The sequence below is a fragment of the Fringilla coelebs genome, assembly GCF_963513975.1.
Source record: "Fringilla coelebs genome assembly, chromosome: 3".
Classification (NCBI taxonomy): domain Eukaryota; kingdom Metazoa; phylum Chordata; class Aves; order Passeriformes; family Fringillidae; genus Fringilla; species Fringilla coelebs.
Window position 1 is genome coordinate 69,901,972 of NC_140030.1, and position 14,281 is coordinate 69,916,252.

At 38.4% G+C, this 14,281-nt stretch overlaps 1 protein-coding gene across 1 annotated transcript in view; it reads right to left on the bottom strand.

Annotated features, from left to right (window-relative positions):
• The window catches only part of ACTN2 (actinin alpha 2), a 67,807-nt gene that overhangs the window by 30,286 nt on the left and 23,240 nt on the right, over nucleotides 1-14,281 (bottom strand). The window contains exons 3-7 of the mRNA XM_084202053.1: nucleotides 12,958-13,077; nucleotides 6,913-6,999; nucleotides 5,768-5,855; nucleotides 3,635-3,713; nucleotides 919-1,000 (exon numbers count right to left, since the gene is read on the bottom strand). Coding sequence (XP_084058179.1) covers nucleotides 919-1,000; nucleotides 3,635-3,713; nucleotides 5,768-5,855; nucleotides 6,913-6,999; nucleotides 12,958-13,077 — 456 coding nt within the window. The remainder of the gene's footprint in view (nucleotides 1-918; nucleotides 1,001-3,634; nucleotides 3,714-5,767; nucleotides 5,856-6,912; nucleotides 7,000-12,957; nucleotides 13,078-14,281) is intronic.

The following is a 14,281-nucleotide window of genomic DNA, read 5'->3' on the forward strand; positions in this document are numbered from 1 at the left end:
ATTTCAGAACAAAATAATTAAGTGGTGTTGTTGGAAGGGGAACTGCAGTTCAAAGGATGAAAACAATTTGTTTTAAAGCATGAACGTGCCTGGATTTTCCAAATCATCCTGTCTAACTTTCCAAATGAAGACTTCAAGAGGAGCAGGTGTAGTGAGTTTGAGTGCCCTGGATGATTCCCATCCAGAGCACTGAAACTGACTACATCTTATCACTGCTTTACTGAGAAGCCACCAGAGCTGAGTCTCCATTCTTGGGGAAGAATGCTTTGAACTAATTTAGGCAAATTCCAGTAGTTTGGCAGTATTTTTTAGCCCAGAGTACAAAAGTTTGATTATCTTGAAGAAATTTGGGAAATTTTCAAGGTAATTGGAGACACATGAATTATTTGTTAAAAGTATCACTGTGAAAAGTTTTCAACTAAAACAAACCAAAAAGATGCTTCCCTCAACCTAGCTCTTTCTTAGAAGGTGAGGCATGTGTTAGTATATTTTGAAGGCTTTGAAAGTACTTCTACTATTTCTATTTCTGGCTCTTTGCTTAAACGTTTAAAAAACTGAATATGCTCTAAGTTGCTAACAGTTACATTTCCCCTTATTAAATTTGAATTATCAAAAGCAAGGATTAACTTTTGATCCTGCATTTTACCTCAATACAGTGGGACCATGTGCTGAGTTTAGGGTCCAAAGCGCTAGAATAAATGCAAACATAAACAATAAATAAGAAAGCAAAAAGTGAGTGAAATTATCCAACACATGCCAGAAAGGAATGAATATATTTTTTGAAAATGAAGCAGGTTGCTACATTATGAGTCGTTTGGAAGGAATACTGAAATCTGTTAGGAAAAAAAAAACAGAAAAAGAAATTTTATCATGTCCTGCTTACAAGCAACACAAACTTCAGTAAGGTATAACTCTCACCTTCCGCATCCAACATCTTTGGGATATCCAAATGCTTTTCAGCAATTTCCATGGCAAGGTTGATATTCCCTATGGGGTCATCCTGCATTAAAGAAAAAAATACAGTGAGTCAAAGACAGAAGTTTTTCTTTGAAGCAAGACTAGAGTAGGTACACTAAAACTTAGCTTCTATTTTTCCAAACTGTAAACTGGAGTCACAACTATTCTTCAAAAACAGAGTCTAGTTATATGAACTTTTGGTCCAACTGCTGCTACGTTTTCAAATGAAAACTTTAATAAGCTGTTCTCTACAGCTAGAACTCTGCTGGAAATGCATTCTGGAGGTGAACACAGATAACAGTGCATCCTCAGTTCTGAGCTAATTCTGAATGAAGCACAGCAGCAATACAGACACTAAATGCCACTAGGACCAGCAGGCTAAATGAGACTGTTCAACACAGAGTTAGCCCTGCCTGTTTTATACCCACAGTTCATCACAGGGATATGACTTCCACTGAGTTCTCTGCTGGTTAGGTGCATGCATGAGAAGAAGCAAGCACAGGCAGAGCTGTTCTCCAGAAGGAGTGAAACTCGCCAGTTTGGGCTTGGAAATAAAAATCCATAATGCCTCTATAAACAGAATTTTAGGGCTGTGGAAATTCAAGCGCTTCCTCTGGTTTTGAGATTTTGGTTTTTGAAGGAAAGAGAAAGCAAGCAGTGAGCACAGTTCAGACAGAGAGCACAGACTTTGTAAAAGAAAAGTCAAAAAGACAGTAAATCTAAGTGAGACCTATTGACTAGGTTAAAGCATTTGGCCTATGAATGAGTGATGAGCATCTCCTATTTGTGTGCTTGGTACTAAGTGCATGAGTAAATAGTGCTCCACTGGTAAAGGATTGCTCTAAAATCATAGCAGCTTCTGAATAATTGGAGATTTCCATCACCCATCCTTTTAAACAGAACTACAAGCCACAGTAACTAAAAATCTCTGCTACAGCTAAAGAAATACCTCATCTAACTTGGCATAGTCAAGGAGATCAGGCCTGTGTCTATGGATAAGGGCGTTGAAAGCAAGGCCATCTTTCCAGCTACAAGTTCACACAAAATGTATTGGTGAGAAAAGGAAAGGACAGCATGCAGGCGGTAAGAAACAAGACACCAAGACAGCTGTTAATGTAACCAAAATGAAGAGTCAATCAAACACAGCCAGGCCAGAAAAGCAAGATCTATTTTGGGATTTTTTTTTTTTCTGCATGTGCTTTATGTGCAACAGCTTAGCCTCAATTTGAAACCTGACCTGTTCTCATTTTGGAAACCTCTAAGAGGAAAATAGTAGCATTGAAGCAGACCTGCTTATGTTCTGTTCCCTTTTCTCAGCACTCATTATGGGGTGGTTAACTGTGATGTTCTTCAGCACCACACACCACTTTTCAAAGCACAGATTCAATCAAACTCACTTCTGTTCATGCCATGCATAATAAGCACATGTGCACAAAGACAGGTAGCTCAGTCATTCCATTACTCTGTTTATCTGTAGGAAAGCTTGCATATAGAATTGGAGAACAAGCTGGTATTGATGGCTAATATTTTGCCCATTGGTTCAGATTTGAAGTTATCTTAACAGCTGCCTAAACTAAAGTCTAATGTGTTCAGTACTAAGTTCATTTAATTATCATCACTGCACATTTCAGGGACTCTGGCATAAATTGAACATATAAACATATAAAGCAGACTAAGTTTTAAAATAGTTTCAGTTCATTCATCTATCTATTCTTCACCAAGGACTTTCTAATAACAGTTGATTCCACTAGTGAACCAATTTGCAATGAAAGGGCATGGAATGGAAAGATACAGTTGGTATTTTACCACTCTCTCTCATCAATGCAAAGTTGCACACAAGAGATTAAAACCATGATTAATGTTTCTGTTGCACTGTGTTTACATGAGACTGGTGTTTGCATTCATTTCAGAGAGGAGAAAACAGCGTGTATGTATTGAGAGCTATTGTGAAACAACAACATTCTACTTCTTTCTAGGTTTTTTTTTCATTCAGTAATGATACCAAGAAATTCTGACATTACTGCTCATTCCTCATTTCTCCCTCTCAAACCAAAGTATCTTTTAGAAAACATGCACTTTTCCATAAGTAGCACACTGTAATAGTTTTTAATCTCCATGAGGGATAACCTAAGGAGGTTAGCTTATGGGTTTTGCTTCCACTTGTCTGGAAGTACAGGTAGAAGAGTAGATCTGAGAATCAGCGAATACTTCCTGAATATGTAAGACTAGTAATTTACTGTGTATTCCTAACTAGCAAGAGCAGTGTTTTTTCTAAGGAATTTTAGGATTAATTATCATGTCATTGCTTACTGGTCTGCAATCTCCAGTCATTTACACCAGATAAAACCAGGATGGACAATACTATCAGTGGTTAATGGATAATTCCAATGTATTTGATTTACCATCCATATTGGGCAGTGTAAAGACTTCATCAACTGCCAGAATCTGAGGGCCAGATTATTTGCAATTAACTGCTGAAGTCATTGTAATGGGAAGGAAAGGACACAGTCAGGAGGTCCTCTCCCTTGTGTCATTGAGGTTTTTTTGGGAAGGACTTTAGCAAGTCAGTCAGAATTAGTATGCACTCCTCAGCCTGTCTTTTAGAAAACATGCTAAGCAAACCAGAAGCCAGCCAAATCACTGCAGGACAGCATGCTGTACCACCCAGGCTGATGACCTTATTTAGCTTGGAGTAGTCAATAAGATCAGGTCGGTGTCTGTGGATAAGTGCACATAATCCAAGGCCATCTTTCCAGCTTTACAGCAAAAAATAAAATGGAAAAAAAATTAGTTAATAAAGTCATGGCATTTTACAGTTTGATCCTTGCCAAAGGCTTAAATTAAAGCAGGAATTCTGTCAAATCCTAAACTTACATCCTGTCAACTCTCTCTGAGCTGCTCTGTTACTGTACTCCTTTATCTATAGTACACATCTTACTCTACACTCCATACACACTTAAGGTATACTCCATAAACTCCATGTAGACTTCAAATACTTTCTAGGCAATGTAGATTTTGTGCAAGTGTCCCTGATTTCAATTTCTTAATTCATGCAGTGTTCTAGGACAGCTCAAGTACACATTCCTCCATGAAAGTGCATCATCTCCCATTACACTCACAGAGTATTTGTGAAAAAATAAAAGGAGAGAAAATCTGCAATTACTTGAATTTGCTGAAGCCATTGGCTTTTCCTCTGTAATTTCTGAGAATTTTACTGGCAAAGCCAAGTGCTTAGAGAAGTAAGAAATCATCAATCAGCTCAGTTTATTTAAAACACTTCACACATATGACAGCTTTGATCTGAGTTCTTACACTTCAGCCTGACTTCAGACCTGCTACCTTTTGTGGCAAGAACAGGAAATGAATGGAGCTACAAATAACATATTTTTGGAAAGATTGTGAGAGGTTTCTTTCAGCCAGAAACAATTATTCTGGAAGATACTTTATGTAAAGACTTTAAGCAATCACAGGGACTGAGGGTTTGAGGTCTTGTCCTGTGCAGTAATTGTGTGAGCCTAAGCATGTTAACACTGTTAAAATCCCTACTACTGAGATGTCTGGGTAGGTCTTTCAAATAATAGAACCATCTCCAAAAAAAAAGTAACAAAATCAAGCAGAATATACCTACATTGTATAATATAAAATCATCTAGAATGTAAAACTGAGCACCAAACAATTTCTTTTTCCAAAAGCTGCAAAATAAAATGATCTGGATAGCCCACTGCAAAGTAGTACTGTAAGAGCCAATCCACATAAACATAAATAATCCACACAAACATAAATCAAGGTACTTCATTTCAACACGTTTTCCCCATATCATGTATCAGACCAGTGTATGTACATAAATACACTAAGATTCTGACACTGTATCTTACAGTATACCATCAATCCATAAAAAGTTCTATTAAAATATCTTTGCATATTCTAGGAAACTAATAAATAAGAAATTTCAGATCTCTGAAAGGCAGTACAGGGACTGTAAATCAGACAAATTTTTCTTATCTTGTAACATATGTATGAACTGTATCTTCTCTGCCACCAAATGTGCTTTAGGTACTACACATTAAGAATTAATTCAAAACACTAATAGAGAGCTCTTGTTTTAAATAGGCTCCCAGGGAAGGGAAGATCACCTGGTTAAACAGTGCACGTGGTAAGTCAGGTACTTTAATGAGGTAGGCTAGTGTCACAGATTCAGGAACTATCCCAGAGAAATCCCCAAACCAGGCAGACTGTATAGGGCCTGGAATTCCTATTCTAACTCTTAATGAAAACACAGAAACACAAGGCTGAAGCTTTCACTAAATTTTCTAACTTAGGTTATGAGCCTGATTCTGTAAACAAATGTGTTTACAGTGCTCAGTGTGTTACTGAGTGCATTTAATGCTCCTTATAGTAATGTACATTGCAAAACAATACAGACTGATTCGTCATAATCATGAGATATTCACATGCTCAACACACTGGTCTTTTTGCCAGAAGAACTTCTCTGTGGCTCTCATTTGAAAGTCATTTGCCACTATGCTACAGTACTCAGGAATTACTACATAATACAAAGGACTCTAAAGATGTAATATGATAATTCTGTATGTAGCAGGATCTTTTTCTTTTAAATAGTAACTCTGGAAGTCATAGTAAATAATGCTAAAGGCTAACCAAAATTACACTCTGAAGACAGAGGAGGAGATTTTGAAAAAGGTCTAGGGAAGAGCAAAATTCTCTGATTGAATATATACCTACACAACTGTGGGGAAAATTTGACATAACATTTTTGAGATTGCTTCTATCTCTTGAAATAATGGAAGATTACCTAAGATGGAAGTTCTGAATATTCACATTTCTGTAAGGAGCAGTTTTCCTTTGACACCACAGCAGCAGCCCTTCTTTGGCAGAGGTCTCTGTAAAAGACACAAGGAAGTAAAAAAAAAGGAAAAATTTTAAAACTGCTCAAGCAATTAAATTCTTGTCATCTTAAATGTGGTTGGCCATCTGAAACTGAATGGCAGAAACCAACATTTAATCCTAAAAGTTGTTCATATAAATGGACTACTGGCCTTTCATTAAAATACAGAGGTCAGCTAAGATTAGAGTCTCAGCCTGTACAGAATGTTCTGGGATGTCAGAAATTAAAGGAATTATATTTTTTTGGACAGTAGACTGTACACTGGAGAAAAATACGCAATAACAATATAATGCAAACAGACATAAAAGATTGTGTTGGTGCCTACATGAAATATGCTCATAGCCTCAGTTCATTTGCTTATGGGGAGGTTTAAGTGCCAAAAACCCACATTTATTATCTGAACCCTATGGGCATCTGAGTGCATAAGGTCAGAAATTATTAAATAAACCATTAGGTCCACATTTAATATCCCGATTATGTGTGCAGGACAACATGCAGAGCTTGAAACAATTCTATTTTTGCTGAAAATTGAGATTAGTTTCTAGAATTCTAGACTTTCAAAGCATAGACTTGATTTAAAGAGTACTGTAACAACATGCTTTTTGGAGCCAGTTACCAAGTGAAGTTAAGAAAAAAAATCTGAAACAGTGAGGGGGGGAAATGATAGATTGAAAGAAGAGGGATATAATCAGACCACATTTATTTGCAAAGAATGTGACAAATGGATAGGACCAAAAAATGTATGTTGGAAATAGAACCAAACACAAAGGCTACAGCTCAGAAGCTCACAAACATAGTCATGCTTCTATCTCTGTAGCTGAGAGACATGACCAGAACTTCTGCAGTTAGAAAGCTGGCTCAAGGTCTCTGTCAAGATAGGGAGTAGATAATTTTCTCTCCAGAAATTCATTTTGCCACCAGGTAGAGAACTTACAGTATCATTTTCTGTGAAAAAAATTATTTCTATAACACTTCTCTCACTTATACACAACTCATTTTAAAATCCTTTAAACACATTTCTTAATTATTTAATAGAATTGTATTACTCTTACCTTCCACTGAAATATCCTGAATAGCAAAACGAAGGATGATAGTCCAGATCATACCCAATGTCATTTTCACATTGCCGTCCACGATTTCTAAGGTGAAAAATAGAGATAGTATTAGTATTTTAAATAGGTTTTTTTCAATTTCATCTTATTTAATCACACATTTCTGTAAGTAATACATTGTAACTAATAAGTTAATTCTACTTTTACTATAATATTTTATGCACACAGAGTTCATCTGGGTTCATTTTTCAGCAAACTGGTGCTTGTGCTACTCTGTCAATAGAACTGAAGGTTACTGAGGTCAAGGTCACTTCAGTCCTTCCATGCTGAAAGGCTTCTCTCAGGGTAGTTGTAACAGTTTCAAAACTTTACATTTTGGGATGATGCTTTGGAGAGAACATGAAGGGAAATATTCAAAGTTTGAACAGTATCAGTATTACCAGTTTTCAAATACAACAAAACCAAAAAACATTGGGGTCTTACCCCAATTTTTAAGAAACTACAGGACATTAACAGTATTGGTTTTTAATAAAATGGTACTCAGAACTTCCCCTGTACTATTCCCCTGTACAAACTAGATATGTTTGAGAATTTACCTCTAGTGCCAGCCCAGACAAGGCATGAAGAGCAGCTCTGGAGACACAGCACCTCCTGAGCTGCACTGAGCCACACAGCTTCCTGCCAAGCTGCTCAGAACCACGGCCACCGGGCTGTAATGCCTCACAGCTCTGAAGCATACACACATTTAAGTATCTTTAATATAAATTTGGGTTGGGTTTTTCTACCTCTGGGGTTTCAGTTTGTTCCAAGACTGCTTGAGACTACCTGTAACACAGGGAATGTGGGAATCCCTGCCACAAGCTGGGTCAGAATCACTTGTAATTAAGTGATACTGCTGAAATTTCTCAACACCAAAATGTACTGCCAGATCACTTCAGTGTGGTGGGAAGGTTAAATCATTCTCAAAAGTGAGTTAAGAGACTCAGGAAAACATAGTGAGACTATAAGGAGGGTGCAGCATTGGGAAGAGAGGAGGTGGGACTGCAGGCTGACTTTCCAGTCACCTCACACTGAAGGAGCAGTGGAGCAGGGAAGGCACCAGCTGCTCCCCTACTTAAAAGTCACCTCCAGCCTTTCTCCAAAAGGGAAGCAGCTGTGTCTGCCTGGGGGCCCACTGGTGTTCTGGGCAAGGAGGAGGAGGAACTTGCAGCAGGAGGAATTTCCTCAATTTAACATCAAATGCCAATTGAGGTGCCAGCAGAAAATGCAGTCACTCTGCTACTTAAAATTGCCTGAATCCAGGGGGAACTTTTACAGAACAAGAGCAGCTGCTGTCTCTGAGACTAGAGATACATGTTAAATTGCAGTAGGACGTGACACAAGCTGTCATTTGAACCTATGGAATTAACAAATGTGATAGGAAATATGTAACCCATCACTACCCTATACTTATTTTATTAGTGTCATAAATCAAGTTTATATAAAAATGGCTAATTTATCACTTTCCCCTTTAGATCCTGCACTCATTTTCCAGATTTCTTATACTATGCTGCCTGCCTTCCACACATCCTGCCTTATTGGCCCTGGAAGACCTCAAATCTCAAAACAAAACCCTTCCAGACAGAAAAAAAAAAAAAGACCAAATGGCAATTAGAGCATGTAGCTACTTCTCTTTCTTCCCTCCTCCTGAGTGAAGTCAAGTCACTTCACTATTTTGATCAGCTGTCTGATATGTATATACAGTAAAAACAAATTTCTTCAAATGTAAAATAAATGCATTTAAATACTCAGGAGGCATTGTTGATTCTCAGGCAATCCATTAATAGATTTGCATAATTACTACATCCTTGTTTAGATTTACATATCTGTATGTACACACATACAGAATGAAAGAGCAAGAAAGGGAATTTTCTGTGTTGTGCCCTGGGAGGATTTTCAAGTGATTTTCCAGCTTTGGTTTCTCACAAAACTGCTAGCATAAAACAACAGCAACAAAAAAGACTCCTATACAAGACAAGGAAGAAAAACAAAGTATCAGTGACAAAAAGGCATTGATTCATTCCTATAATTTTGCTCTACAGGTCAACAGAAGATTTCAAGAATTTTTTTAGACTGCCTGTTGGCTCTGGCTGGAATATAGCTCCTACCCCTCACATACACAAAGCTACAGCTTTCTGGGGATGAGGGCAGAAAAGAAGAGAAAATTAAGCAGAAACAATAAAAACTGTCAAGTGAAAAAGTAAAACAAAGCAATTTCTCAAATGTTTTAGTCCCTTTTTTTTTTTTATTATTCTGCTTTGGTTTTATGTATTAATTTATTTTGTTATTCTAACCATCTTGTAGCAGATTCACAGATCATATGGTCTAACATTTTTTCCATTTGCCAGAAAAGCAATACAGAAGTATTTCCCTATACTATTAACAGGAAACTTGTCTTTTGGGGTTCTCTGTATCTAGTTGATTTCATTCAGGATGCAAGTACCTTCCAAATGGAGTTACTGCACTTTTTTAAAACTTGAGAGAAAATTTCTAAGTCCTGGACTTTTAACAGTTCATAAGGACTACTTTCACAGTTTTTAATTTTAGCTTCTTGACTCTTAGTCTCATTTCATGACCAGTGGGGAGAGAGATTCTTGGACAACACAGGTCAGAGTAAATAAACTTGGCTCCTGCTCAGCATCACAATTAAAAGTGATCAGCTCTCTCCACTCCACAGGCAGCCCAGAGAAGTCAGGCTCAGAACAATAATGATGACTTCAAAGAATATCCCTGGACCCTTAAAAATACTAATTTTATTTTTGTACTGATATCCCACAGGAATCACTCTTTTGAGGCCCCATGTTAAATGCCAGTTGTTCCCCTTGGGCCTACGTGCTCTTCACTATTCAGTATGTCAGATAATGGAACATGATCCTCAGCAGATTTAGATACAAAACTTTCATGCTTTGGAAATTAAAAAGTATTCCAAGCATCCATGTAATGCAGAGAATGCCCAAACAGATGGGGGCAGCCCACGATCCCCATGCTCACCCACAGGGGCAGAGAGTTAAGGGACTGTAGATTTTGATAAGGAAGAAAACTGGAGGAGACTGTGCTCTCCTCCTTTCTGGCATTCACTCCAACCTACTGTAATGACTGCCTGGTCAACAATGCTGAAAAATGTAACAAAAGGGAAAGAAAAAGTGAAGTGCGTTTTAAAAAGAGATCAGATTGCTGATCCAGTCTCCAGCAGAGCTACAGCAACAGTTGTCAGCCCAAGTGAGAGGACAGGGCTGTGAAGTGTGGGAGCAGGAATGCAGTTCCAGGGGGCACAGGGACTCTTTAAACACCCACTGGTGCCAGAGGTCCCACGGTGTGAAACCATACCCAGTCAGATGTGATACTGCTTTGCTGCATCAGCACAACGCTGTGCTTTAGGTAACAAATCTAGAGAGGGGATGCAGTAAACTTACCAGGGCATTAAGCATGTCTGTGCCAGAGCTGGCTTTGTGCTCAGCCTCTTCAGAGTGGGAGGGAAGGCACGTGAATCCATCTGCTCCTGCCCACATGGATGTCATCTAATGTGGGCACCAGGCCACCCTCAACATAGCATCATGTCTTAGCATGACAGGTTCCTCCCCGCTCCTAGGCTATCATAGTGGCTGGGAATTTTTCTCCCATGCTTCCATAGAAGAATTTAGGGTTTTTTTAAATGATAATTAATTTGGTTTTGCTTTCAATACATCCATTTTACAGATTGAGAATTCCAGAAACAGGGAATACCTAAAACCATCACCCTTATCTCTTGGTTTACAGGTATGGCCTGCTGTTGCATCCATGAATAAATACTGTCATGGACAGTCAACTTGCAGCAAGTGCCTGAAAAGCTGAAAGAGGTTACTGCCCCTTTTCTTCCACCTTCCAAAGGGAATTATCACGGAGCACCTGAATCATAGAGCATTTGAACCCATGCCAGTTGCTGCTAAGGAGAACAGCAGAGTTAGTTTAAATGTTTTTAATGTCTGATCTGAGCTATCCCAGATTCTTAGCCTTCAGAAAGTGCTCAAGTGCTGTTCCCCAGCCTGAGTACCCTGGCAGTAGTGACCAGCAATAAACAAACAGGGCAAAATAAGGGAGATGGGAGTGCAGAGGGCTGGCTTGCTCCTTTCAGGAGCAGATATGAGCTGATGTATCTTGGTTTAATTACTCCAGCCTTGTGCAAACAGTGATCAGCAAGAACAACCAGTCTGTCCCACAAGATATTCCTTTTGCTATGCACTGGTTTTGCTTAGGAAGCCTCAGTCTCTCCTGCCCGACATGACAGAAACTACCTTTCATTTGCTCCATGCTCTGTAATCTCAGCACTTCTTCACTAGCTATCAAACCTTCTGTATTCTTAATTCTTATCTGTATTCTGTATTCTTAATTTTCATTTCCACACATAAATTGTCTCTTCAGTACCCTCTGCTGTCCATTCAATGCCATGTCACTCTCAGAAGAGCCTTACTGCAGAGGTTTAAGGTAGAATCAGGATTTTTCCATCCTACTTCATTTAATTGAGCAAAGGACACAGGTGCCCCAGCAGTCTGTACAAGTGATGGAGGGAGCCAGGCACCTCTGAAATGCAGTAGAGCTCTTCTGAGATCTGAAGTGCCTGTGGGAATTGCCCATTTCTCCCCACTGATGATATATTCCCAAAAAAAAGTCTCTACTATGTGCCTAAAGACAGATGGTGTGAATTTGGACTCAGGTGACTCACCCTGTTCAGTCTCAAATAAATAAAGAGGGAGTTCAAACAAACTCTGCCCATGGAGCACATTCCTTGGCATTTTTGAGTTCTAGATCTAGAAACTGAACACATTTGGTGAACAATCCTTGAGGAACCAAGTGGGCTAGGTCAAACCATAGTAAAACCAATGTATGCTGCCAGGTCTCTCCATTATTTCTACAGATACCCTTATCCCACATAATGAATCTCCTGTTCCATCCACAGTTACAGTAAGCTCCCTGGGATCAAGGCTTGGAAGCCAGAATAAGAATAAGGATAGAAGCCTGTAGGAATCTAGAAACAGGAAGAAGAGGCTCATAAATCAATCTAAAAAGGCCTAAAAATGTCAGTAGAATATAGGAGTGATTATCATCATAATGTGGTTACAACCAAAATTTTGCTCTAAGGACATGTTAGAGTGGGAGAAAAAAGCACAGAAAGCACATCATTCAGGCTATGGAATCAAAATAGTTGGATGTCATGCTAGCCACATCATTCTTGGTATGGTAGGGGCTATGGAAACCAGTATGCAAATATCTGCATGGAGCAACAAGTTCTACATAATCTTTGTAATTTTTAAACAATTAATTGAATCTCCTAGGGAGGCATAGGTTCATAGTGAGAGACTGCCTTCTTTAGCTCAGTTTACATCTAACAGAATCTAGCTAGCCAACCACATGTTGGTACTTAGCTACCTGAACAGCAGAACAATAAAAAAGCAATTACTTTAGTAAATAGCATCCCACTCCACTTTTTTCATATGTTCAATCTCTCCCCAGCTACCAGTTTCTTTTGATCACTCCCTTAACTCTACATCTGAATTTTAGAAACACAGCTGCAGAAAATCTCATAACAAAGTTGGAGTAGGTTCCAGCCACTCTGCAGTGATGTCATCCTTTGTTTCGGCTGAATAATATCTCCTAAAGATGCCAGACCATATAAAGCACAGCCCAGAATCCAACCTGGTTTCTAAAGGAGTTCCTTACTTTTAATAATCTATGGGAAAACCACAATGTTCTGTAAGAAAAAAATAAATCATTATCTGAACACCTACTGAAACACAGACAATTCAATTTAACCTTAGAGACAAACTAAGCTTAGTGCTTATTTATACCCCTATCCCTCTCTAGCAGTCCAAAAATTTCCACCTCTTGTCCTTTCACAGATACAGTCCAGCAATCAACATTAAGGGATGTTTGAGGCACCCATATGTAGAGAACATAATGTGGCCAAGGGTCTCCACCAGACTGCTCTGTAATGTGACTAAGTAAGGTGCACTGTCAAGATCTGTCACATACCTTCTGCACCAATTGACACAAGTTTGACTCCTTTGCTGGCGATGTAATCCAGAGCTTTGTTGACATTAGCAATTTTATGGAAGCGCATCTTCCCTCTGTCTGGTTTCGGTAGCCTTTCCCCTGCAGAACAACAAATTTAATGTGATTATTCTTAAATACACCTTGCTACAGACATAAAAGTGATTAGAAATCAAGAGTGGATGTTCCCTACCACTACCTAAAAGTCAGCAATTATTTTAAGAGGTATTTTTCTGAAAAAATGCCAAACAGGTTTGAATCAAACCCTGAAAATTCAAGTGTTGAAGCATCTGATTTTGATCTTTCTGATATAGCAGTAAAACCACAGTAAAATTTTTGTTTGTCCTAAACATCTGGAAGATATGTGTACTTTCTCCTACTCCTCTTCTGGTTTATGGCTACTGTCTGTTACAGTAGCTGAATATTAAGAAGGCAGAATGTTCTCAGAGCTCATCATCCTTATCTGCCAGACCATAAAAAGAGGCTGGATTCTATCCAGCAGATCAGCCATAGCATCCTCGCACATCTGACCCAGAAGAATGGCTTTTAACAACCTCATCTAGCACAGCAGAGAGCTCATTTCGGGGCCGATGTGTTTGAACAAACTTATCTTTTCAAATGATCACAAAGAATAATAATTTCAAAAGAGATTCTCCATTTCATGAGGAATGATCATTTGAAAAACTTCTTTCCACACTGAAATCTCCAGCAAAAATCTAAACTGTCTTGTGTATTTGTTGCTTGAGCTATTCCCTTCCCATTAAGGGTCATTCTGATCTTACCTTGAAGACTGCCCCACTGAATAATGCATAACAAAAGGGACATAATGAGTTTACATCAGTTAGCAAAAGTTTTTGGATGCTCCACTCTTTTGAAAAATGAGACCTTTTATTTGTGACTAAATACTGATCTAGGTGTGCTTTGGGCACTCACTTTTGAAAGCTTTGGTACATCCAATAAAGACATTAAAAGCAAAGAAAAATGTTTATTATTTAAAAGCAGAATAAAATGAATTTGTAACCTATGTGCAAAGGCTTTTTAAGTGTTAGGGGCTAAGACAAGGTCCTCAATGTTTTTGATTTGTTCAACAATACTGTGATGTCAATGGTAACCTGATATATTGTGATACCCTGGAACACAAGCACAAACCAGAAAATTCTGGAGACAAGCAAAAAGCAGAGCTTCTTTTCTCCTCCTTTTTGCTTTACAGTGTGTTACATCTCTCACTTTTCAGTCTACTCAGATTTTGTGTTCACTGTTTTGAATCGTTAACAATTTTTGTTCCTTTAAGAGTGTTTCAGTTCAT